This window comes from Anser anser, assembly GCF_964211835.1.
Source record: "Anser anser genome assembly, chromosome: 2".
NCBI lineage: Eukaryota > Metazoa > Chordata > Aves > Anseriformes > Anatidae > Anser > Anser anser.
Window position 1 is genome coordinate 142937568 of NC_139721.1, and position 27070 is coordinate 142964637.

A 27070-nucleotide genomic window follows, 5' to 3' on the forward strand; every position below is an offset into this window, starting at 1 on the left:
TGCAGTTTTGTGCCCGATTTAATCATTATTAGAATGTTGCATTTTTCTCTTTGCAAGATTTACTTCTGATTGTGTATACCTGACTTTAAAGCACTGCATTTTCTTCATAATGGATTTAATCAGCTGTATCCAGGGTGAAATTATAGAAGCCCTTGCTTTGCTTAAATGATTTCTTATATTCATATGGAAACAAAAAATATTGAAGAATATTTTCACAAACAAAACTCATAAGGTTTGTAATTTAAATACTATTTGAAATAACCATGGGAGCAACAGCAAAAAAAGAAAGTATGCTTTAGGCCTCCAAAATCTGGAGTTTCTGCTAAATTTGAATTTAAAATATCCCCATTTCCTGAAAAAAAAAAAAATGATGGTGATGAAACAAAGAAAGAAAATCATAAAAATGGCTTTTGTAAGTTCCTAGAGAAAATGCTTGTCATGCTTACACAAAGTGAAATATTCATGTCAGCTAGAAAATAATCTTTTTTTTTTTTTTTTTTTTTTTTTTACTTTCGAAGTGCCAAGGAACAGATATGATGGTCTGTGTTTGCCTCCTAGTGGAAATAATTATAAATGTCACACAACAAAATTATTTCTGTAGTGGAAGTAAATGAAAATTACCGCCATCTACAGATACTGACTTCACACTTTTATTCCATTTTCAGTGGGTGGAAATAAAATAAATTAAAAAAAAACTATAAAAACAACTATAAAATGAAATGAGGTAAACTGCACAAACTTTTGCAGGAACCAGATTTGGTCTGTTAAGTAAGTCTATTAAATCACTCTGTTTCATAAAATGAAATACATCTACATTCCATTTTTTAGCATGTAGTTCATTACCTTCTTAAAGTCTCTACAATGGGGACAGATTTAAAAGGCGCAAACCAATAAAATAGCTGTTGTAAATATATCAAAGTTTTAAATTATGTACCTCAACAGTTTATGTCAAAGAAAATTACATGTATACCATATGAGAGGAAAGTCCCTTCTTGTGAACTTTCTTCCTCACCAAAATAATGCAAATAGTATGGGTCTAACCTGTCAAAATCAGTCTATTTCTATCTAGTTTTCTAGTATCTATTTCTATCTAGTTTCTATCTAGCTTCCCTCTTAACTGTTGGAATTTATTGCCATGGAAGCTGACTTGAAAAATAGCTTTGCACTTGTACTCTAATACATGTATTTCATAGAGTTACACAGATTTCCTTTTTCACTCTAGGTCAATCAGCAAATCAGTTCAACTAACCATACTAATTTATCGGTTTAATTAGCTGTACAGATTACAACAGCAGGGTAGATGTGGCTATGTCAGGCAAAATATTAAGAGAAACATAACGTTCAGAGGAAAAAGGTATACTATAAGGAAATAGCAAAGCTGGGTAAATAGCAAGAAGCTCTGTCATACTACTGGTCAGAGGCAAAAACAGACCATGTGATGAGTTTTTGGAAATCAGTTAATGGGACAGTCAAGCAGACTGTTTCACACAGTGGAAGCAGACTTCAAGAAAGATTTAGTACGTGCTGTCGATAGACAGGGAGGAGAACACAAAGAGGGTATTTGAGAAGTATGGAGAAAGGCAGGACAGAAAGCCATGGTAAAATCAAAGAGATCAAGCCATGGTAAAATCAAAGAGAGGGAGGTCAAATCCGAGAAAGATTTTGAAAATGAGATTTCTGTAGAAGACAAATAGCTAGTGGAAACCTTAAGGATTGACAAATCATTATTCTTGCTGCTCACAATAAGAAAATATAGCCACCAGCATCTGGACAACACAAAAATCAGAAACTTAGTAACTAGGGATACCTCACAAAAGGGCATAGACAATATAAATCGATCATTCCTGGGCAATAGAAAGAAATAAACTTTGCAAGAAGTAAGCAGCCTTAAAGGAAAGTCCAAGTACCTCATTTGAGATAAGATAACAACTTGATGATGTCCACTCCGAGGTTGTTCATTTAACCAGCAAAAAGAATGCCAATCTTACATTACACTGAAGGAAACTAGAATTATGCCAAAATGCAAATGAAGAATGCAAGAACTGACAACTATCAACTCCTTTATCATCCATACAAAAAAAAAAAGTATAGTCAGTTTTAGCTCCACGCATCAGTGACACAGACAAAAAGCAACTCACTGAAAAGCAACACAAAAATCAAGTACAGACGGGAAGGCCGGATTATTTTGATTATTTTAGACATAAGCTTCCATAAGCAGGCACTGACTCAGAAGACAACCCAATATGCTACTACTCATTAGGGCTGACCCTTTGCCTGTGAAGCTCTTGCCTCCTGCCAACAGCGAGTAATCTTCCTTCCCAACACCACCCACTCATGCATTTCCACAACAGTGTTGCAGCCTTTCTGTGTTTTCTGGAATAATATGCAGCTAATCAGCCTCCAAGCACTGCACATATAGCATAGGTGCTTTTGGAGTGGGAGAAAAGCTTTGGCACTGCACAGAGGCCAGGAGTTTCTTACCTTTTCCTCCCTATTTCAACTGATGGGCACTACCCTGTGTCATACCACCAGTGCTATGAAAGAGCATTTCTTGTTACGTGGCAGAATGGAGTTGTGTGTCTATTACTTGATCCAGTGTAGGAAGCCTTGAACATTTGGGAGAGAAAAAAGGCTTTAACAGAGAACCTCTAAGGGAAGCTAACCCTTGACAGGCTGTTTATGGCTGAGGTCCAAATATTACACTAGCATAATGGTCACTTCTGTAGAGAGACCTGCAGAAGAAGGCAACATGAAAGATCTTAAGACAAGATTTGCAAGGAAAAAGGTCTTAGATCAACAAAGGAAAAAATGTAGAATGTTTTTAGACATATAAGAAGAAATACTCAAGTACCGGAAGTCTGAGTGATTCTTACCCATTATTCTAGTTGTTTTAATAAAATAAGTGTCTCTCCCTAAAAGCACTTTCTTCACTTACATCCCCTAACTACTGCAGTAACAACACTATAGACTACAACATTGAGAGTGAGACCATGAAGCTAGTGTCAAAAAGTTATGTATTTTATAGTGATTATATATACTACATTCCTTGCTATATATATATATTTCAGATTATTATAAAGGCAACTTACATCACTATGCATTTTGCTGATATTTAAAGCATGGTTTAAATACAGCAGGTTTGGTAGATCAGAGGCTGGATCATGCAGGCTTTCCAAATCTTTCTTGTAATTCACCTGCAGAGAGAATTCAAGTTACGTAAAATAAGATTAACAAGATAATTCACAGCTAATACTACAGTGTATCTGTTCAGAAATATAAATCATTAGAAGCTTGCCTGAACAATCTGTATCTGACACTAGATGGTGCTCGTTTACTATTATTTGGGGCATGGGGTGAAGGGAAGGGGAAAAAGAATCAATAACAGATTCATTCCCCTGAGCAAATATTTGGAAACCACTCAAAGCTTTCCTCAAGAAAAAAAAAAAAAAAAAACAATACAGCACAACAAAAATCACACATCACACTTTGATATTTCAGGTTAGGAAAAAAAAAAAACTTTTTTTTCTTTTTTAAGGTTCTAAGCAATTTTGAAGGAAACTTTTTAAAATAGTATCTTCCCCAATACTTTGTGCTTACTCATTCTGAATGGTGTTGATTCTTGTTCTTTCTCTCTCGATTCAAGTATTACACTAACTGTCTGAATAAAAAAGATCTACATAAAATAGTTAAAGGGCAGTGCTCCAGGATAATTTATTTAATACAAATTGCTTTCAGCAAAGATAAGCAGTATAGGCACCTAAGGCAAAAGTTAATCACTTAATGAAGTAGCAAAAGATAACTTTCTATCAGCCTATAGTAGGATTTTCCATATTCTTGATAGCTGGAGGCCCAGCTGTACAGGAAGAACACTATCCAGCTTAGCTATTTTAAATGATAAACCTCTTAACCCAATATGTTTAGTCATCTTCACACATGTACGATGCTCTTCACTGACTTAGGCTTCAAATCAACAATAGTCAATTTATGTATCTTTTATAATAAATAATAATTACTTAAACATTTGGGGGAGGGAGGGTTGTTTTTTAAAAACATTTAGATTTTGGAAACAATTACTCTGTTGAACCCTTCTCAAAGCCAGCCTCTCCTGTTTCCTTTGGGTGGTGCCCCACGCTTTGGTAACATCACACTACAGAATGAAGGGTTATCTCTAGGCTATCTGGGATCACTCCCCCAAAGAAGAGCTCGCATTTTTAGCATTAGACACACTGTTAAATATATCATCCCAACATCATTTTCACTTGATATAGATGTTTTCCCCAATCTGACTCCAGCGGCAGGTGCCCACACAGAATCTAGGAACTGGTGTACTTTAAAATACAGATCAGGAGATCAGCAGACACAATGAAGTCTAAAAGAGAGACGTTCAAATCTGAGCTACTTATGTTAACCTCCTCCTGCCACCACTGGAGAGAAGGTAGCAAAGACAGGCATCTACAACAGGTCAGATAATTTGCTCTCTAGACTGGTATCTTTCTTTCCCGAATACAAAGGGACTGAGTATATTAGCTTGGAGTAAGCAGCCATACCTTTAGAAATACAAAGTTGAGTGAGATAAATCTCATCTAAAATCATTGTGAAAAACTCTGCAGACCCTTGCAGAAGGGCTTTGTCCAGAGAGGAAGAAATGGATAACATGCTGTACTTGCTATACAGACACAATGTATAACGCAGACTTCTGCTCACAGTTATGACTTGTAAAATGGAAAAAGGATTTCTGCCTGAGAACAAATGTAATTTTTTTCAGGATGTAAACACGTATAATACAAAGCAAATTCACTTACATCACTTGCCAAGGTGGATGCAATCTGTGCTTGCTTGAAGGAAGCACTGTCAAGAGGATTGTACTGGTGACTCTTCATTTCTTTATTGAACTGCTCTTTGTATTTCACCTTCGACCAGAAAAAAAAAAATATATATATATATATCCAGTATTAACATGTAGTACTTGTGTGCTTTTAACAACAACAAAAAGAAATTGTTAAATTTGATAAATTGTTAAACTATTGAAAAGTAGATCTTTTGAAGCAAGTTTTTCAACCACTTCAAAGTTGTTGAAAACAAAATATGTGAAGTCAGAATCAAACTTCCCACTTGATTGTTTTTCCACCACCAGGTATATGTGTCATCCATGGTGTGCTAGGCTGTCACCAGAGCCCCAACTTCTACTTTTAATTCCGCCACAAATTTCCAACAAGACCCCCAGGAATCTATCTGCAGTACAGTCCCTTCCTGGGGACTCATTACAATGTTAGAAAGCATAATTGAATGGTTATCTGCTATTACTCTCACTCGCTGTTCTTTTTGTTTAAAGGAAAATGGGGAAAGATAAGACATGTAAGGGGAGATAAACAATACATAAATGTTGAGGTATTGGCATCAAAACCAAATAAACTACAGAAAATCGGTAGAACTGAATTTGAAATCTAAAAAATGAAATTGAGCAAAGAGTAAATTGCTGTACTTTGCCCCCCTTGTTGTGCATGATCAATAAACATCTGGAGACTTTGCACACATGCCTTGCTTCTTTCCAACAGCTGGGCATAATGGAAGATAATAAAGTTCAGTCTGAATTATGCTGCTTTCATGAATGTTAGTCAGACACCTGATATCTGCGCCTATGCAACATCCATTATAATTTGCCACGCTCTGCATTAAATAAATATGCAGCTTTTTCCTTACTCCTTTTTTCTCTATGCCTATATAAATGTCTGATAACGTGGTCAAGCCACCTCAAACAATCTCCTTCAAAAATTACTTTTTTCTCAGCTTTAGTTGTGGGAAGTATTTTCTTTTTCTTTTTTAGTTCTTCTTTGACTCAGAAGATTCTCAACATGGCTTAGCTTATACATCTTCATTATGTTTAGCCACAATACCCAATATTTCATAAATCAGGGTAACAAGAAACCAAAACTAAGCCACCCAAATAGAAATTAAACATATCTTTTCAAGAATTACATTATGATTCCAACAATTACATTACTTTTTTTTCAAAGAAAGGTAATCCTAAATCATTGTAACTTTTAAAGAGCAACTTGATCTGAAAACACGAAAACTTTTCACACTACCTCTAGAAAATAGTATCTATTGCCTTCTGATAGATTCATCTGGTTCATATTGCTTGGTATTTGCTTTGGCTTTGGATCAATTGCAAATGCATATATCTGAATACAAAGACACTGCTTTTGTCAAAGGCAAATCTACATTCTGTATGAGCAGTGAAGAAATAACTTAGAGGGCTTTTCTCTTTTAAAAGGTATATCCAGAATATGCCTTCTAATAAAAATCCGGCAGTGCTGGAATATCTGATTCAGAAAGCATCCAAAAACAAGTCAACGTGGTGAGGAAACCTCTCTTTTACTCTGTAGGCATCATAATGACATTGTACGCAGGAGTTTAACTATCCGACTACTTAAGGCTGGGCTTTTGCCCAGTCAGCAAATGGCCTCAAACTGTGCATGTGGTCTGAATGCACAATGTGGTCCTTGGTATACTTGTTAAGTGTGAAAAAATCGGTGCCAAAGGGACCTCTCCTCACAATTGGCTTGCCATCTTCCAGCTGCAGCTATTTCATGCCATTTTTTTAAAGATTTTTTTTAACAATACGTTTCAGTCTAGAGATTTCAGCAATGAATCCCTGTTAGTGTCACTTCAGATCACGTCACTGCTACAGAAGGAGAGGGAGAGCCAGTGAATCCAGTCTTCACAGGTCTGTGCGAGCTGCTGCCGATGCACAGAAGGCTCCCAAATTTAAGGAGACTGCTGACCAATCCAACTGCAAATGGTTCAGTTTCAGTGAGGGCTGTCTCGGTAGCTCTTGGTCCTGCTGTCTTCTTTGGCTGCACTGCTTATTACCTTTGCTCTCCTTTCCAACACCACCACACATATCGCTCTGGGGCAAAATGGAGGCAGCACAATAATATCAGATGACCCTGACAGTATCTCGAGAGCACTTCCAGCAGTAATTTAACTCTGACTTGTCATAGGGGATTCATCTCATTGAAAGCTACACACACATTCACTTTTTTTTTTTTTTTAATTGGCATTTTCTTATTTTCCTCTCCTTTTTGAAAGAAAGCATGGGGTGGGTGGGCTTGGGAGAAGGAAGAGGGAGAAGGAGAGAGAAGAGCAAGCACATGAATTAGCCACAGTGAAGAAGTTAAGAAGTTCACGTGTCTATTTTATCCTCCTTTTGAACAGGACAAAGTTATGAATGTAGTTTAAAGGAGGGGAAAAAAGAAAAAAAAAAAACGTGTAAACGTGTCTGAGAGAAAGGGTTCAATTTCAAACCAAGGAAGAAAAATACTTCATCAGTGATTTCCAAAACATAGAGAGGAGGAGGGGGGTGTCTGATCAACGTTATAACCTGATGAAACAGCAAACAAAAATGTGGGAGTGGAAATGACAATTGTTAGTGTGTTAGTGGAAGCTTATCTGCAAATTTCATCATTAACCAAAATCTTTACTCTAATGAGGGTTTAAAATGATGACTGCTTATTCACCATCTTAATTAAAGTCTTAAGTTTGTTTATTTTTTTTTAGAGAGTATGTAGTGGTGGCTAATTTAAAAGAAATGTGTGGAAGCTGCTTTCTAATTGTAGCTAAAGAATGAGCAGCTTTTGCAGACTTTTAACACAACATCCCTGAAAAACCAAACTGGAATTAAATAAAGCCTGGATAAACAAACTTCTCATTGGCCTTGCACAAAACCTATAAAAGTCAGAATTGCAGCTGGACAGAACAGTGTCTTTTGAAGCTTTGCAGCAACATTCCTAAATCAAAATCTGTAGTTCAAAGCTGTTCACACAGGGAGTGTTCAGTTTCAGAAGTGGATGACATCACCCACTGTTCAGATTTACAAAGAAACTACAAAAATGGAATCATTCAACCACTGGGATCCCAGGATGAAGCAGACACTTGCAGCTAAAGCATTTCCTCATGACCATATGAAAACATATCAAAAAAAATGAAAACCTGTCAGAGCACATTGAAGGAAATGCAACATAAACAAAGAGCTAAGTTAAAATACTGGTTGCTAAAAGCACTAGCAGAGTTTAAAGCAAAGAAAGACTGTGAAAATCTTAGGCTGTTGGTAATTTTAGAGAAGATATATCTGGGAAGAAAAAAAAAACTACTTCTAACAAGTTTTATCCATGAAACAATAAGCACCAAATCCAGCACAAAGTATGTATATCCAAAATTATTTATCATAAAACTATTCACTAAACAACATAAAAGGAATATTTCATATCAGCAGCTCTTAGTAAAAGCTAGTAAAATGCATTAGATGACATAAAGAACACAACCGAGCTTGGTTTTATTTAAAAAAAATACAAAAATAAAACAAATTATACAATGTACATTCAGCAAACTGACAAACTTCATGTTTTCACAAAGACTAACACAGTTTCTGTTTTAAATTTGGTTTCAAATCAACAGAAAGTGGTTACTGTGTGTAAATATACTAGTCCTGGGAGCTGGTATTTTTGCTGCTGCTGTTGTCAAAAGCTTTGTTTAAAAAGAGAGACAGAGACAGAGAGAGAGAGAGAGAGAGAGAGAGAGAGATGGTACACTGATTTGGTACAGCCTTGAGTACCAGTCAAACATTAACACTATTTTCTTCACTTTGTTTGCCTTCCTGCTTGCATTGATTGCTTTCTCCCTTCGTTACACCCACACTGCCTGACCTCTTCTTGCTCCTGTTCTCTATACTCCCTAAATTACCTACCCATATGCACTACATTAAAACATGTTATTATCTTCTCTTCCCATTGCATCCATCAGAATTGTCAATTTTGCAAATTTACTGTGAGGGTCAAATAACTAATATTTCTCTGCGTGTTGCAGCTTATAGATTCATGCTATTAAGGGAGATTATCAACTTTCAGCACAAAAAGTTTCTAATGCTCCTATTTGCTGTGAAAGAAAGGGAAACCCTAAAGACCAGAAAGTCTGGAGACAATAAAGAGATCATTAAGTTTACTATTTTTTTAAATCTTGTAATTGTTACAAGCCTGCTTCTCCATCCTTGCACAAAGAGGACTGACAAGATTGACCCACATTTAGGGCACTTCCTTTCCTACAGCACAGGTGCATTCCTCATCCTGCCCCATCACCCTGCTCCACAGACACAGGGGTCATCATCATTTTTCTGTGGTTGTACAGGATGCTCTTGATTTATGATCAGCATGTCTAAGTGTTATAATGATTCAAATAATATATAAAAACGTTAGACAACTCATGGCCACAGACTTTCCTTCAGAGGAGGTGGGGAATTGCTGAATGCACCTCCCCACTGCTGAAAGCAGCCTGGTACTTACAAGCTCCGTGCTGCTCTATGCAGATGGATGGCAGCAGAGTGTCAGGCTGAAGCCTGATGTTTTTTGAAAGTGCCCTGCTCCCTTTTTAAAAGTATGTGGCCCTTCACACACACTGCAAGCAGCCTCATCAGGCAGTTGACTAGATGATCTTTGAAGGTCCCTTCCAACTGAACTATTCTATTCATCAGTGTAGACTGAGGGGAGGAAAAAGGATGGAAGGATGCCAAAACTGAGATCCAGTTGGCCAGGATGTGGCTGCAAAGGTTGGACCACCAAGGACTAATAATCATCTTTACAAATAGACTGCAGGCTACATTATATCAACTGCTCCTCTCTTTCTGCCACACCTCCTACACTATTTGGACTCCCTAAAGAAGTTAAAATACCACACCAAATGCTCTCTCCTGCAGACAGATCTCACCTGGAACTGCTGTCATCCCTGCCCCTGGTAGTGAAGAGACTCTATAATAAAGCTACTAGTTTTGCAGATATAGCATGCATTGTCCAAGAGAAAATGCACATCTAATAAAAATTAGATAGAAAGTGCACTGATTAAGGCTATGATGCAACTGCCGCAGCACCAGCCTGCAGGACCCCATGACCCAGCTGGTATTTTTTGATTGATGCAATTGTTGGTCACAGCCTCACTGGTACCAGGTGCAGTGAGATTGAAGGTCTATCAGAAAGGGTCCTGTTTTGTTCCCCTTTGTGACAACAGGCAGCTGCAAGCCCACTAGGTTCTGAAATAGGATGCAAAGAAAGGAATGTGTAGGCAGCCATTAGGTAGAAATAAAGACTGCTACACACTAAATCTAGAGATGAACTCTATTAAAAATGACTAAGACAAAAAATTCCCTTCTCTAGAAGTGACACGGAGGTCTGAACAGCATAGAACTGGCTCTTTCTAGAAAGCACAGGCTGACTTCCCAGCCTGCATTATGATAAACACAAAAGACCACTTCAGTTAACCATGGTCCAGTATAAAACAGGAAGTCAGGTAGTAGGTATCTGAGGGCAATGTCTGCTGACATCAAAAGAAGCTTAGCCTCTTGCAGGCAGACAGTGCACTGTTCTGCAGCTTGTTCTCTATGACTTTTTATTCTTATTTTATCCTAGTTCCAGGGAAGACTTTTACCACCTTGCCAAATCACAAGGAGTTGTTACACAATGCTGATAGTGAATGTTCTGGTCTATATACTCCTCCAGTTGTTTTTTTCTAGTTGTGGGAAAAATGACATGGCCTTCTCCAATCAAAGGGGGTTATCCCCCTTGTACATGAGGACAGAATTTGTTCCTGGGTTTACAAAACCCATGAGTGTAGTTCTGAGGATTACTAGCAAGGATTATGCAAGGAACTAAAAGAACTATTTGACTGCAAGTCAAAAGTCAGAAATCCCTTCTCATGATGTGAGGTTGATCTGGAGCAGTAGAAGACTCGTAAGAGGAAAAGAGGGAATATTTGTGTCCCCAGCTTTCTTTCTAGTTATGGACAAAAGCAGTTTCACCATTTTTCTATTTCTTTCTTTAAAAAAAAAAAAAAAACTTTTTTTGAGGTTAATATATAACAGAAAGTAGTACATAAAGGTTCAGTTTCAGGGGGAGGGAAGGTGGGCAGTTTACATGTCAGGCCAAATTCAGATCCCATTACTCACATTAGTAAGCAGTCACACAAAAGACTCCAGTTACTTCAGTGGGATTAATCACAGGGTAAGGTTCCACTCAAACTGAATGAGTAGCAAAATTTGACTCTAAATTGCATACAGTTAATATTTTAGAAATCCTAGATAATATATATAAATATACACCATCTCCACCAAAAACGAGTTGTAACAGTCAAAGTTCACTGTATTTTTGCATAAAATGTATATTCTGTTTCCTACGAATCTTAAATTTACCAGTCATTACAATACCATATGAAAAGGGTTTGAGAACATAATCTTCATGCAATTAGAGATAATCATCTAAAAATCTAAATATTTTCTTGCATTAGTAGCAATGAGATATCTGAATGAAGTCATTGTAACATGTCAGAAAATCTTACTTGGCTTAGAAGTTTAGAAACTCCTTTAGCATGTTCAAAATCTGGTCTTCCAAGTACAGCATGCTCCTTATTCATCTCCCCCCTTCCCTTCTTGTACTCAGCCTTAAAAAAAAATCATGAAAATGAATATGAATCACTATTAAATTGTTTGGTTTTGTGTTTTGTTTGTGTTTGTTTTTTGTTTTGTTTTAGTTTTTTTTTCCAAGAGAAATGTAAGCACTAAAGCTAGTAGAAAAGCTACTCTTATTTAGTGATCTGCACTGACACTACTCTCAGTAATATTATAATTAGCTCAGAAAAAAAGCCTTTCTCATGCTTCATCTCATTAAAAACATAATATTTATTTATTGTAAAACACAATGCACAGCATTCATAAAATTCAACTTCAATGAAATGCACAGGCTAAGCCTGAAAAATACTGTTCTCTCACTGCTCCCAATCAAGGCAGAGTGAGTTACAGTGGCTCAGCATTTCTTAAGACATGGTCTGCAGTTTACACAAGATTATTTGTAGCAGTTGAAAATAGCCTTGAAACAAAACTAGGCTGAGGGGCAGCGTTTTTGAAATACAGGTCAAATTCCACTCTCAGTTTTACCACTGCAATCTTGCTAGATGTCAGTAAGGTTGCATTGGTGTAACAGAGAGGAATTAGTCCCATAGGGCTGATGTTACATGATCTTTCCAGCTGAACTACCTCCCATGCAAATTGCTGCATTTTTTTTTTCCCAAAATGCATTAGAAAACAGTACAGATGAACAGACAATAGGTTCTTTGCAATATCACAAACTAAATTACCATTGCATAAAACAGGTTTCTCACATTACTCAGGCACTGTGAATCAGCAAGGACATGTCATAACAACAGAGAGAAAGAAAAGACCCAAAGCCACTCTAAGTAGCTTTTAGAGCAATTCAGAATTCTGGGCATTGAACATAAGACTTAGTAGGAGATTTCGGTTTTCAGAAAATGCTGAGTGTCCAAAAGGTGAACCCTTATGTCCCTTAAAGCTGTCTTTCTGTAAGAGACACCTCTCCATAAGAGATGCCTAATTAGTCTCAGATGAAACTGTTAGCCATTGTTGAAAATCTCGGCTCAGAACTTCTAATGTATATATTGTCTACAGTAAAATATTAAACAGCAACACACTTTACTGCTTCTCAAACTGCTCCTTGACCTATCCCTTAGCAGATGTCAAAGTAGGAGGGAAAAGAGTTTGAGAGCCGAGTTTGGGGAGGAAAGCCATGTGCAAAAGTCAACGTGCTCACATGGCTCTCACAAGGAGAGTGGGAAATCGCGTTTCCCTGCCACAGTTGGCCGACACAGAAGGAGGAAAGGGAGTCCAGGCACGGATGCTTCTCTTGTACTGGAGTGAACAGAGGTCTTGTGTCTTCTGAAGTGCAGTACTGCATACTAGCATTCAACTTCTTTTTAGAATCATTATTATTAACAAGGCCAAGACCAAACGAGATTTAGTAAACTTAACATTGTCTTCAGTCATCAATGCTTGCAAATGTAATACTGTTAACATCAAAACAGAAGCAACCCATAATTTTGTGACATTCCAAGCAAGCCATCCCCCCACTAGATCTCCATATCAGATTAGGCATGCCATGTTTTCTTCTCTTGCTAGGAAGTTTGAAAATTTCAGCAGCATTCTAAATGATCTTACTGAAATTGGAAAAAATAAAATAATGTCTAAAAAATACAAATAGAACAAAAGAACATACATCACTTATTATCTTTGTTATCTCGGTGGCTATCTTTATGTCTGGCCTGTTCAGCACTTCTGTGTATCTATGAGTATCTTGCATATCCTTCCTATATGACACCTGTCAAAATAAAAAAAAAATGTTTAAAACAAATGAAAAGTTTGAAATTTATAAATCATCTTCAAATGACCTTTCAATTCAGCCACAAAATTCACTAGAACACCACCTAATTTATTCTAACACAGTCCTGCTTGACAGAGATTATTTAGTAAGACCCACACACAGGTTAACAGGATAAGGAAGACATTCAAAAGCATAAAATATAGTATTAAAATGAAAAACATTTTTTGCTTAGAAGCACAGTAGAAAATGAAAGCACTGCAAAGACCCAAATATTAGGTTTTATCATTGAATTTCAGAGGAACTCTAAGAGGATAGGTTTTTGTGTTTTTTGTTTGTTTTTTTCTGTGCTTTACCTTTTATTAATATAAACTAACACCTCTATGATATTAAGCACCAAGGATTACAGCTACACTAAGGAGAAACTGTAATTCTACCGTGGTGAATGTCTCTCAGTAACAGGCAGTCATGTAGCTGGTATGTAATTAAATGACACAACTCCACCCCAGCACCCCCAACTCCTCCCAGCTCCACTTATCTGCTACTTTACACAATCATGGGAACAAGAAGGCTGAGTGTTCCAGCATGTGGAGTACAAGACTGGATCTTTCTGTTTATGCAGAAACCACTATAATAATGAATGGGCTCAGAAAACTTTGGCCAGAACACTAAACCACGAGTAAAAGAGTCCAAACATTATCCCTTTAGTAAAGCAATCACAGAAACTGCCTAGATGTCAGAGACACTCCAAAGCTCCCAGACCACAAGTTATCCCTCTTTTCCCTACTCCAGGTCTATAGGCTTTTTCCTCTACCTTGCTGTATTGCATGTGTGTCAATCCAAGCCAATTTCCAAGAGCTGTCTTATTGAATTATTTTGACTAAGAAAATCATCCCTGGTATTCAAAAGTGTCTGACAACATGAAGTTCCATGCAGAAGTTGGAGAACAAAGTCTACAAGAAACAAAAAGCATCAGAATAATTCCTATTTTATTGGACAGTCTTTTAGACTATTTTTCTGCTGATTAACAGTTAATTGACCTCCCAAAATTGTATTTCACCATCAAAAATGTCCTGAGAGGTTCCTTCGGCTTGAGGCTTTACCTATAATAACCTGTGTATCTGGCTCCTGTTTCCAGTGCAGTTTTACTACCGGCACAGTGCAACATATTGAACTGCAAGTCTATCAGTCATAAAGTGCAATACCCAGTGACAAATATAATTCGTAGAAATGTTATATAAAAAAAAAATAAAAAATTACTTTAGGGCATATATTTTGTAGGCAACAGGGAAGACATTTTGCATCCATATGGCTTCAGCTAAGTAGACAAGCTAAATGGGCTTCGCTCTGTTGGCTGTTTGCCACAGATAGATCTTATAATTTTTAACCTACGAGTGGCACACAAGTGTAATCAATGATTAAATAATAAAAATAATTTTAAAAAAAAGTTGCGTGAATACAGCCCAAAGTATCACCTACCAATAAAATAAAAACTGTTTTTTACCGCTCGTTAAAACCACTGGAAGTTTTGGTTTGGTTTGGTTCAGGTTTCTTCTTTGGCTTTTGGTTTTTTTTTTTTTGTTTTTTTTTTTTTTAAAGACACTAGATGTACAGACAAGTATTTGCAATTCAGGGCTTTACATGAATTTAGTTAATTATATGCTGTTCATCCTAATGACCACATGAGGTGAGGTGAAAACCACAGAGGCAGCAGAAACAGGTTTCTGAACAGCACCCTATCATCCATGTAAATTGCAAATTAAAGGCCAGCATATGTGCTCAAGAAAGAAATTAGGAATGGAGTGAATTTAACAACAGAGAATCAAGAATAGTGGTGATAAAGTTGAGGAAATGCGGTCCCTTATTGCTCCCAAATGACATGATCATATAGTACATGAAATAATGGATTGTGGTTAATTTCAGGAGGGGTGGGGAGGAATAAGACAGTGACAGTCCTTTATATTTCACCATTTTCAATTATATTAGATGCAAGGCCAATTGCTATAGCTTTCCCTGAGTGAATTATTATTCTTCCTTCACCTAAACCAGTATACCTATTACTTATGTCTGAGGGAAAGTCATCTAACATTTTACAAATGTCTGCAATATATATTTGCTCCATTCTGCAGCTTGTCATACTCCGGTGAGAATAAAAATGTTATGCAGCAGAACAGTAGTTTGTCAGAGGTAGGCCAAAGAAAGAAAAAATATGTTTCCCATTTCCTGAATAACCTCAATCCCTGGATGCTGACCCTTTCCCATTGGGACAGTGTGCTGGCCTCTATTACACAGCTGCTATTCTGTTCCATCTAGTGATTTTTTTTTATAGTGCTATGTTAGAACAGTAAAAGGAAAGCTATTCCATGAGAGCAGGGGAACAAATGTAGAAAGGGCAAAGCAGCCAGCATAGTGTGTACACCCATAGGTACCAAGAAGATGGGAGGTGGAGAAGCCTATGAGAGGGGAAAAGAGAAAAAGTAGCCTGGTCAAGCAAAAAATAAAGGAAAGCAGCAGGAAAGGAAATAGAAGAAACACCCAGGGAAGGGGCTATCTTTTCTCCTGGGTTTGTTCAGCCCCTGAACAAACAATTAGCTAGAGGCTCAGACCCTGACTAGCACCTCCAGGCATAACACAATGCCCTTACTCAATCTTCACTTCAAGGGGATGCACAAGTTCTACCAAAACCATCACTAGATGCTCCAGAATTGCTCCTTTTTGTGAGGACTACAAGTCTGTGAAACATCTGCTCAAACTGGCCAACATACAGGAAAAAGTAACTAATACGCTGACAACGTAAGAGCAGCGGGGAATGACCTAAATGGAGACCAGTGGGAAAACTGAGCAAGAAAGAAGTAGGGACAAAAAGGAAAACACTTCTGTCATCTCTAGTTTTGAAGACGCAAGTACTAAATTACAAACACCAACTAGATTTAAAGTGTTTTTCTACACTAATTTTTTCTACCTATTTTGAAATTACAATGAAAAGTGATTTTTTTAAAGCATCCATAAAACTAATGAACAAAAGCCATTTCACATCTTTAATCCCAAATTTGATTACACACTCTGAACTGCCATTATTTTTTGCGAAGTGTGGAAAATATTCAGGGCCTGCTTATAATTAGCAGACTAATTTTAACAGGGCCAAAGCTCCAGCTCTTCTGAAAAGGCATAAGGTCCACTTAGGATAAACATGTTGGTGCATTTACTCCAGCTAATGGTCCTGAAGGCGTTTCACCTTTCATGGTGGCACCAGTTCATTGGGATGCACTACAACGTTGCACAAGAAACAGATTTTGAACAAGGCTGCAAAACATCTCAAATTGTCAATCAACAAATGGGAACTTCTGCTAAAACCAAGCACACCTAAGCTTAATGGACTAAGACCTTTCTTGCAATCTTTTGTCTATTCCAATTCCAAAGCTACTCCAATCTATATTTATCAAATTATCAATATATGCACAAGTAGATAGGGACACATTTTGCCCTCTTGAAATTCATACACACAGAAGTCAGCAAGGAGTTGGGCACACCTGCCTGTAAAATAATTTGTCTCTTACTGTTTGTCCCTGCTTAGTATTTTCAAATAGATGCGAGTCCACTTACTAATGGTCTGTCATCTGTGTCTCTGCCCCCTTCTCTCTCACTTTGGGGTCCATCAACACTAAGAAAATGACTAACTGGTGACAATCATCATTGGCAACAGCTTTTCTGATCCCCACTCAAATGGTGTTGAAAACTGTTTCCCGGCTCATGTAGAAGAGACAAACACATTTCTGGCCCATTACAGATTGATGCAGTCATCCTTTCCAGTAATGGGCTTGAAAATTGATTGGTCCCAATTACATCAGGAGTAAACACACCATTTTCAGCACCACTTGGAAGTGGTCCAGGGGGACCTGCTGTTGACAACCACTGTCAGCAGAAAGTTGGTCAGTGAAAGGTGATTTTTCTAATGCAAATGCAGAACAGAGATCCAGAAGAAGCTTGGCTTTAATACGATCTGCATCAAAACAAACGTCAACATCTTGGTATTGATGGTGCTTAAGCACATCAAGTTTAAGATCTGCTGATTTGGTCTTATCAGAAAGAATGTATTGGGGGGGGCGGGGGGGGGATTGTGACCGTGCAATATCTCAAATATGGAAAAAGTGTACTTCTAAGACAATACACAGGCTTCTTAAGTATTCAAATATAAAGGTCAACAGAATATTTAAAATTACTGCCTCTGGCATCATTTGGACTGCAAAGACCATACATATATATGTGGTTCCAACCTCAGAACTGCAAACTACTTTTTAAATGCCCATAGATGATTCTGTTTTGCTGTTTGTAAAATTGGAACACCACCAGTTAGTTATTTCATACAGGGTAACACTGCAAGGAAAATCAGTAATTTTAATAACACTATATATAAACTGCTATATAAATAAATAATACTGTTTTGCTATTCATAATGCTCAGTGATGGACCAGGTCACAGAACAGAAAAAAAATGGGATCTACAGCTTTGACTATATTCACCGAATGTTGTGTGCAGCTTCTACCCAGGCAAAACCCAGCAAGTACTTTCCTTTCTTCAGAAACCTAAATGTAATGTCATTTCACTATTCAATTTCTTTCTTTCTTCCATCCATTTGATCCTCAGCTACATATAAGGTGAATTACTATTTTGTGACCAGACAGTTTTCTACACAACACCACCTAATGTCGGTCCCAAGTTTGGAAATTTCCAGAAGAGACAAATGACATCAGCCAAGCACAAAGAAGGCTGATGGTCCCTTCTTCATGGTTCTCCAAATGCTTTTGCATGCCCAAGTCACATAATTAATATTCACTTCACAAAACAAAAACATAGTTTATAGATAAAAGTACTCTGGTTTGGATAAACATGCTTTCACTAAAGCATTGTGTAGTATCTAAATTATTTTTCAAGTAAATTCCCTATCATTAGAAAAGTCACTTTTGTTCTTTTGAGAGCAATTTTCTTCAGTGGAAGAATGAAGAAGAGAAAAATGTTTTTCTTATACATGATCACGTTGTTCAGAAGATTTTACAGTATTTCCCTATTATGCAGCTTCAACCCACGCTTATACAGCATGTTAATGATATTCAAAGTGGTGTGAAGGCCTACAGCACATGACAGTTTCAAAATGTCAGCACAAATGTATTGTAAGTTGAATACAGTCTTAATTTTTAAAGGAAATTGCACATTTCACAGAGTTGAGTATAAATGTCAGCCTTATTTTAAGGCTGAGTAAATAGTCTTAAACACATCCTAATCCTATTAGATGCAAACCCTGCTTGTAAAGGTTGAATTGAGATGGCAAACCATTGTAGGTAAACACGCATTCTGCTCCCATAGGTATACTGTACTGAGTGGTGGATAAAAGAGCTTTGTCCTATTCCCTCAGCAGTTTTCCTCTTTATACACTGCACTTTCAAAACTGTGACTCTACAAATAGCCTACATTCTAAAAGACAAATACTCCATATTTGGGATGGTTGTTACGCCATACTCTGACTTACAGATGAAAACTCACACAGCTCTTAACTAAACTTTTACTTGTAAAGCAAGAAATCCATAGCCTATATTCAGCATGGTGCTCAATTACCCACAGGAGTTGTGTAACTCTGATGAACAATAACTGGACTTACATAACTTTATACGTGATACAGATATATCCCCATTGCACTAAAGCTCCCTTTGAGCATCCAGAAAGAATCTTTTCTTAAACAGATGAAACTAACTGGTTAGAGTTTTATGTTGGATTTGGAGGTTTTGTTTGCTTACATTTTTTACGCTTGTTCAGGCTGAAAACACCTTCCATCATGGATTTTCATTATTTTTAACATGCTGTTAAAAGTTCTCATTTATCACAATATCCTTTCCTCCTATGTTTGCCTTCATTTCCTTTTTTGCTTGCTTTAAGGGCGAAAGAAGATGAAACAACTGAACTTAATTTACTCTCACATCTGTACCCTGCTCTCCTTCTGTTAGCAGGTGATGTACAGCTGTAGAAGGGGAATGGGTTTTGCACTAGCACACTAATCCACAGACCATGATGAATTTGATTCCAAAACTAATCTCACATCCCTCTTGGTCCCACTAACTACTCTGAGAGGGATCCCCGCCTCTCTTCCCAACGTTATTTCCTTCCCTAATAGTCTGCAATCATTCCTAGGGTTAGGTAAAAACAAACTCATGCTTATGTGGAGGGAAGTTCACATTCCCAGCTCACATCCTGTGTCAGTCTGATACCCTGATGCTTCTAGCAGCAGAGATGGCCAGAATTTGACAGGAAGAGGGAATTCTGTAATCAAGGCAGGTTGCAAATCACTTCTGGGAGTTCCAGCTCAGGTATTTCCCAGCAGAAGAAAAAGTTATTCTTCAAACCTAATGCTTCCCTGAAGTTTTCCAGCAGCCTTTTAATCAGCAGCCAGCTGTCAAGGTTCTGCACACATGGACATACATCTAACATTGACATTTAGCTTTCAGCCTGCATAACCTATGAGTGTTTGTTACACTCTCAGTATGGAAGATAGGGTAAATTTAAGATAATTCAAAATGAAAACCTAAGCTTCATTTTCTATATTATTAGAAGCAAACAAATGTCCCATTTGTCTGAGAAACAAGAGAGTCATAAAATCATATACTTACCTGCCTTGACTTTGTTGCCTAAGCAAAATAGAAATTGATCGTAACTTTGAAGGTTATGTTCAACTTTATAGGTGTCAGCTGTTTTTAGTGGCTTTGAGGCCCTTAAAATTTACTTTTCTCATAAGTGAACTTATACAAAACCTAAGACTAACATATATTTTTCTTCAAATTTGTATTGGTACAAATAGAGCACAGCATAAAAGACCACAAAAATCAAAACTGACTTTAATAATAAAAAAAAAAAAAGAAAAACTATTATTAGGCTTTTATACTGTGAAAACATAGAGAACTTCAAGAAGATAACAAGCAGGTTTTGTTTGTTTGTTTGTTTTTTAAATAATGGAAAATAAAAAAACTAAAATATATAGCTAGACAATCTAATTTATTTGTAAATTACTTAAGTAAACTAAGATAAACACTTTGGTCAATGGCATAAGCTAGAACCATGCATCAAACACAACTCTCTGGATCAGATTCTGCAAAATCAGTCTGAAATTGTTCTTTGGAGCTCACTTGGGTATGTATTCATGAGGTGGGAACAATGTAATTCGCGTGCATAAAAGTGTGCAATAGCAGTGCAGAAATAGCCCCCTTTTCTCCTCTAAACAGAAATGTTATTAAAAAAAATCTAAATGTTATTAAAAAAAGTGTAAGACACTGAAGCCATACTGCTGTTCATGCAAACAAAGACCTTTATACGGTTTTAAAGTACAAGTACACATTAATTCAGAAAATCTCTTTTTTAATTTTATTTCAAATTGGTATCAGCAATATTTAATAACAATAAAAATAACTATTAATTGTTAAAAATGACCTTCCAATGCACTTTATCATAAGTCGCAGGGCATTACTCATAGCATATTTTATGAACACATTGTGTCCCAAAATACTTAAGAGCACATACGTAAAGAAAAATGAACTAATGAAATATGAAAATATTCCATGCTCAGCTCATACCAGTTAGCTACACTAGATGTATCTACTCAAAACAAATCAACTGATTTCAGATGGGGGAGTACTTACATCACTCTGGTGTTTATTGACTTCCATGGCATGCTTAATATCCGGAGGCTCCTTCATATGTGCGTAATCTGAAGTTCCTTTCTCAGCATCATATTTTTGTTTATACAGTACCTGAAAAAAAAAAAAAAACAACATCATACTGTAGTGACCTCAGTAGAGGAGGTATAATATCATGAGCTGGACTAAACCTAGCATTGTAGTGTGCCTGTATTCAGGAAGAAATGTAATAAATTATTAAGCTCCTTAATGGAACCAGAACCCTAAAACAATAGCAGCTTCTGCCCAAAACAGAGACACATGAGGCACAGTCAGCAGAGAGATTTCTCTAAGTCTACTATTGCAACAGAGGTATGAGTAGGCAGGAGGAAAAAAAATAAATATACACATACAGAAACAGAACATTAACCTTAACAAGGTGAGAAGACAGCCCAGAGAGTAGCATAAGGGAAAACTTTTTTTTCCCTTAAAGCATACTTGAATCTATCAGCTAAATAAGTATTTACTCAGGTTTCATTTTTTTCCTGTGTTCAGGAAAAAAAAAAAAAAGATTTTGTGTATGCCTTGTAAGTGAACAGGTTTACATGAAATACTCATAGCTCAAACATCAATTTCCTCCACTGTTAGGAAATTACTAGCACAATACACATTTGGACTAGCCCCCAGGTTCACAAAGAAAAATAATATTTACATTCAATTGTCATCATGGTAAAGGAAAATTGAATTGGATTGTGAGTTTATAAACAAATTTATTTTTACAATAGAAACTGAGCTCAGTGTTGGGCATTCATCCAGATATCCCTGTACTGTACTCTACTATGCTTACATACACACACACTCACATAGTGGAACTGCCTGAAAAGCTGATGTTGCACTTAGACTTGTCATAAGCTTTTAGGCTTACATTAAGAAAATTCTCCAGGTTTAGATGCCTGAAGAAGCAGCAAGCAGCGAGAAAATTCATTTTCTAATAGAGCTCTCAGGAGCAAGCATTAAAATAATCCCCAAGAAAACAGCAAATACTAAATAAGATTGAAAGCTGATCAGGAGGAGAAGGATTTGAAACTAAAATCCTCAGTAGCAATAAAAGAATACTGTGAAAGTTTTGAGACAGGGAAGTCTTAATTGTGGTGATTTGCACTCTTTTAGGACAGGATACTAGAACTGTGAGAAAATGTCATATCTGTTTATGTTTAAGGCTGCAAGATTGCATCTGAGTCACAGATCAGGGTGCCTGAGGCAATATATTAGTATCTGCTCTATCTCAGATTACACGATGATATATATACCAAGAGATTAAGACAAAAAGGGTTGCTTGGTGGTATTTTTAGTTTTTTGTTTTGTTTGTTGGTTTGTTTGTTTTTGGTTGGTTGGCTGGTTGTTGTTTTTTTGTTTTTTGTTATTTGTTCGAGTTTAATTTACACCGCTACTATACGAGTGAAAGTATCAAATTAGGAAGCTTAAAATGTGCCATCTCCTTACACAGTGCAAATCCAACATGATCAGGTCTCTGGGGAAAGACATACAACTTAAATTGAAACAAACAAAATGTCTATAACCTCCCTATATCAATTATGCTTTGCAACTGGCAAAGTAAATGATCCTTAACAAGATGGAAGAATCACAAATGAATGATCAGCTGCAAAAGTATAGTAACAATATAAACATATACCACAAAAATGTTTTTGCTACTTTCCACATTTCAAATGGTCACTTTTAAGATGCTTCCCATTCTGAGAAGCCAACCCAGATGTTTTATTTGTTTCTGAAATTCTGTAATTTACAGATACTGCAATACATTGTCACGTTGCTCGTTTGACATCTACATTTTTATGTTGGTGTATGAGCCATGAAACCAAGACATCAAAAATCAAAAGCAATCAACTCCCACCACAAGAAAACTAACAGAAATTGCAATCGACTTTCCACTGTCTTGGAAAAATAAGGCTGTTTCTTTAGCTTGATGTAGGAATACCTGATTCACTATTTCACAGCCACGTCCTTCCTAATCTTTTCACTCTAATCTGGTTAACTGACTTTGGAACCTTGAAAGAATCACAGATTCTGCCGAGTTAAATAACTGTCTAGTTTAGTCTTGGACAGTTGTGCAGAAACATTCCCAAATTTGTAAATCAGTTCCAAGCAAATATGCAAAAATATTTACAAGGATTATTTCATCAATATTCTTAGAACTACTGTTTTATGTTACTATTTATTTCACACTTCATACTGAGTTTCCAGGCTTGAAATTTTATTTATCAAATACACATATGAAAAAGTACTCCACAGAGATCAATAACAGGTCACTCATGTAACCTCTGCTCTGGAGTGGTATATTTAATAATTCCAGTAATTCCATTATTTAGGTATGACTTCAGTTTGAACTGATTTGTAACTACTCATTTTTTATTTTTCTTCTCTCTCTTGCACACCAGTGTGCGAATACAAAGGTGAATTAAGGAAGGTTTTATGCTCTTTTAACTTAACTCTGACTCACCATATGTGGTCATAACACAGTATGATTGTAAATGATGAAGTAAACCATAAAAACAGCTTTATCATACTAAAAAAAAAAAAAGTACATTTGAACATAAAAGAAGGAATCTGTCCACAAGTAAGAAGCTGAAAATATTCCTTAAGATTCATTTGGTTTATCATCTTTAAAAACAAACAGAAAATGCTATTGAGCATTGAGTAACATATCGTTACTATTTGAGATATTGCACTGTGCAAAGGAAAATTAAACTGCCTTCAGTTTGTGTTAGATTACTCCTTTCAGATAAGAGAAACACTGCAATCTCTTCTTATGGCAGAAATAAAATGATGAAGCACACCTTTTTTTTTTCAATATTTTTTTCCCTCCCAAGGAATGTTAAATATTTTTATCATTGTTTGTGACAACTCATAAAAAAAAATTCCAGGAAGAACTCAGTATACTGGTGTTCAGACAGCAGAAACACTTGACGCAAAGCTAGCATTGGTCTGAAAATTTTCTTCAGAAATATTTTCCACAGGAAGGTTGCAATTTTTCTAGAAAATGTCAGTTTCCTCTCAGGAAAATCAAGATGAGTCTTTTTTTTTTTTTTGGCTTTTTTTTTTTTTCAGAGAACAGGGAAATTGGGGTGAGAGTTTTGCAGGCTGGCAAGGAAGGTGAACTCATGCATGGGGAGAAAGATTCTCTTTCTGGCTTACCCTGGGAATAGCTATGAAAAAAAGAGAGAGGAAGGAAAATCTCACCCTCAAGAAAGCCATTTAGATTATTACAGTCAAATTTTCTCTGTTAAGGGAAAGCATGAAACTGATAAAAGCCACCCAAGTATGTGGGGCTATGAAACTTCCTTTTCATTCTCCTGAAACACTTTTCCCATAAATAGTGTCATTATTTTTCGTCCAAAACCTGCATGGGTTTCCATCTCTATGAATATTTTTTCCTATCCTCATGCCAGCTTTATGTAAAACACAGAAGAGCAAACATGGGCTTTACATAAAAGTCAGCGGAGGCTGTCTTGTTTTAGTCTTTCCTGTACATCTTGAAAAAGGAACTAAGAATGAATCCATACAGCAAACATGGGGAGAAAGCTCCTCAGGAGAAAAACCAGAGCTACCAGGGCAATGTACTCTCCCTATGGTAAGGTCCTGCAAGCATCGGTTCACACTGTATGGCTGCAATCCCACAGAATGAAGTCCTCTCTCTGCTGATGTCAATGGCAATTGCTACACAAGTGGTGCTACAGCAATCTGTTTTGGAGTCAACAGCAAAAGGCAGCTGCAGGCAGGGCATAACCTCTTGTCAGAAAAAAAGGAAATTTCCCTGGTTGACCCTAAGTGCCTGAATCATCAGTGTGATCTGAAATAGTGTATAAAATTCATAAATTGGCCTAGATCGAGGTAGGCTGAAAATGGAGCTGCTGGGCAGTGGCAGTACTGCAGCACCATTTCAGGGCCAAACATCCATGAGACCATTTGCCAAACACACATCTGTGTAGGAAGTCATGGGGCAGAAGCGGAGCAGCATCTGCAGTCCCGTGCCAGCAGACAGCAGCAGGGGAGTCAGTGGTGTTCTCTTTCTTCTGCCCTGTGATCCCCAAGTCCTGGCACACCTGCTTGGCAGATGAGGCCACAGGCCCTGCCAAGAACATGGTACCACAGAGCAAGAGAGCACCTGTGATGTCTGGATACAAAGGCACTCAAGCCCAGCCTTGCATCCAAGGAGCATGAAGAGGGAGTCAAAGGTGTAAACTTGTTCTAACAGGAACGGGAAGGAGGACATGGAGCCACATTTTTCTCATCTCAGGAAATAAGCACCTATTTAAAATCTGCTTATTACAACTGAGAAAGAGACTGCAGTTCTGGGCTTGTAGGGGCCTTGTTGCAAGAGGGCTGTCACAGAGGCCAACCAGTGCTGTGCTCCCTCTGCTCCCTGTGGGGTACTCTTGGTCTCCCCTTGCTGAATCGGTGACCTGTAAATCTACACTCCTGGCAAGAAGGATGCAGCAGAAATCCTCTCTACGATATCCTGACCCAGATGAAATTTGAAATCCTTGTATTAGCTACTTAGGTACCGCAGTGATAGGCACAATATGGATTAGATTTGAACACTGTAGAGAAGATTTTCCACTAGAAAATCCCCTAGGATCTCTCTCAAAGTAGCATTAAATTCAGGTCCATTGCAACAGTAACCACAAGTTGGAAAAATGTGTCAGCGTATCTTTAAGTTTTATGGTAGATTATGATTTATAATGCATCTATTCCTACAGGGATGGAATGAATTTTACAGGAAAAAGTTCTACTTTAATATAACTCATCCTATATGCATATTTGTTTCTCTGTGACTGTTGGATGATTGTAGAAAAGCTTCAAATATATCAAATGAAAATGTTGGTCTGTTCCTTATAAGTTTTTTCCATGAATCAAATACTTTCATTTTCAGTCTCAGTTATTTATCTTTTCTGCCACATCACTGATGTTAATTAACCTCATTTGCGTAAACTAAAGTAGAATGTACACATTTGGAATTAATCCAGTAGTAAATCCCATCACAGACTAGTAAACTAATGTTTTATAAATCAAGCTAACTGTTTTAAAATGTTATAAAAGTTTAATTCCCAGTTTATTTCTACTGTAATTCTTCTAATCATTCACTTTACAATGAAATGTGACACTAATGTTATTTCAGCTACTATGTTGCTTTAAAGTCAATACGTACGTATATGTTCCATTTCAAACTATGAAAAGTAAAATACTTTATGTTATTATGTTTACTTATTATAACCTTAACATTGTTTTAAATCTAATCATTCCTCTACAAGCTGTCCTGAGATTTCAGTGTTTTCTTTTGTTATATTTTCCCTTGTTTGGGGGAAAAAAAATATTAAATAGAATGAATATTGAGATAGAATCATAGAATCATTAAGGTTGGAAGAGACCTCCAAGATCATCTGGTCCAACCATCACCAACTAAACCATGTCACTAAGCGCCAGTTTCCTTGAACGCTGCCCCCCCCAGGTTCGGTGACGCCATCACTTTCCGGGGCAACCCGTTCCAATGCCTGACTACTCTTTCTGAGAAGAAATGTCTCCTAATTTCTAACCTAAACCTCCCCTGGCACAACTTGAGGCCATTCCCTCTAGTCCTATCACTAGTTATCTGCAAGAAGAGACCGACCCCTAGCTCCCCACATCTTTCAGGTAGTTGTAGAGAGCGATAAGGTCACCTTTGAGCCTCCTCTTCTCTAGACTAAACAACCCCAGTTCCCTCAGCCGCTCCTCATCGGATGTGTTCCAGGCCCTTCACCAGCTTCGTAGCCCTTCTCTGGACACAATCCAGGGCCTCGATGTCCTTCCTGTACTGAGGGGCCCAAAGTACTCTGGCCTCACCAGAGCAGCATACAGGGGAACAATCACCTCCCTGGTCCTGCTGGCTACACTATTCCTGGTACAAGCCAAGATGCCGTTGGCCTTCTTGACCATCTGGGCATACTGCCGGCTCATGTTCAGGCGAGCATCAATTAGCACCCCCAGATCCATTTCCTCTGCACAGCTTTCCAGCTGCTCTGCCCCAAGCCTGTAGCACTGCATGGGGTTCTTGTGGCCAAAGTGCAGGACCCAGAACTTAGCCATGCTGAACCTCATCCCATTGGCCTCTGCCCATTGACCCATCCTGTCCAGGTCCCACTGCAGGGCCTT

At 37.4% G+C, this 27070-nt stretch overlaps 1 protein-coding gene across 9 annotated transcripts in view; it reads right to left on the minus strand.

Moving 5' to 3' along the window:
* NEBL (nebulette) overlaps positions 1–27070 on the minus strand; it is a 262410-nt gene that overhangs the window by 60356 nt on the left and 174984 nt on the right. For 7 of the 9 annotated variants that reach the window (XR_014579451.1, XR_014579452.1, XR_014579453.1 and 4 more), the window contains 5 exons: positions 20888–20998; positions 13107–13208; positions 11380–11481; positions 4803–4910; positions 3090–3194 (listed from right to left, as the gene is read on the minus strand). The exons of the other annotated variants lie outside the window; for them this stretch is intronic. Coding sequence is in view for 3 of the 7 variants with exons in the window: in XM_083823604.1 (XP_083679730.1) it covers positions 3090–3194; positions 4803–4910; positions 11380–11481; positions 13107–13208; positions 20888–20998 (528 nt within the window). In the remaining 4 variants the exon portion in view is untranslated. The remainder of the gene's footprint in view (positions 1–3089; positions 3195–4802; positions 4911–11379; positions 11482–13106; positions 13209–20887; positions 20999–27070) is intronic. 9 annotated transcript variants of the gene reach the window in all.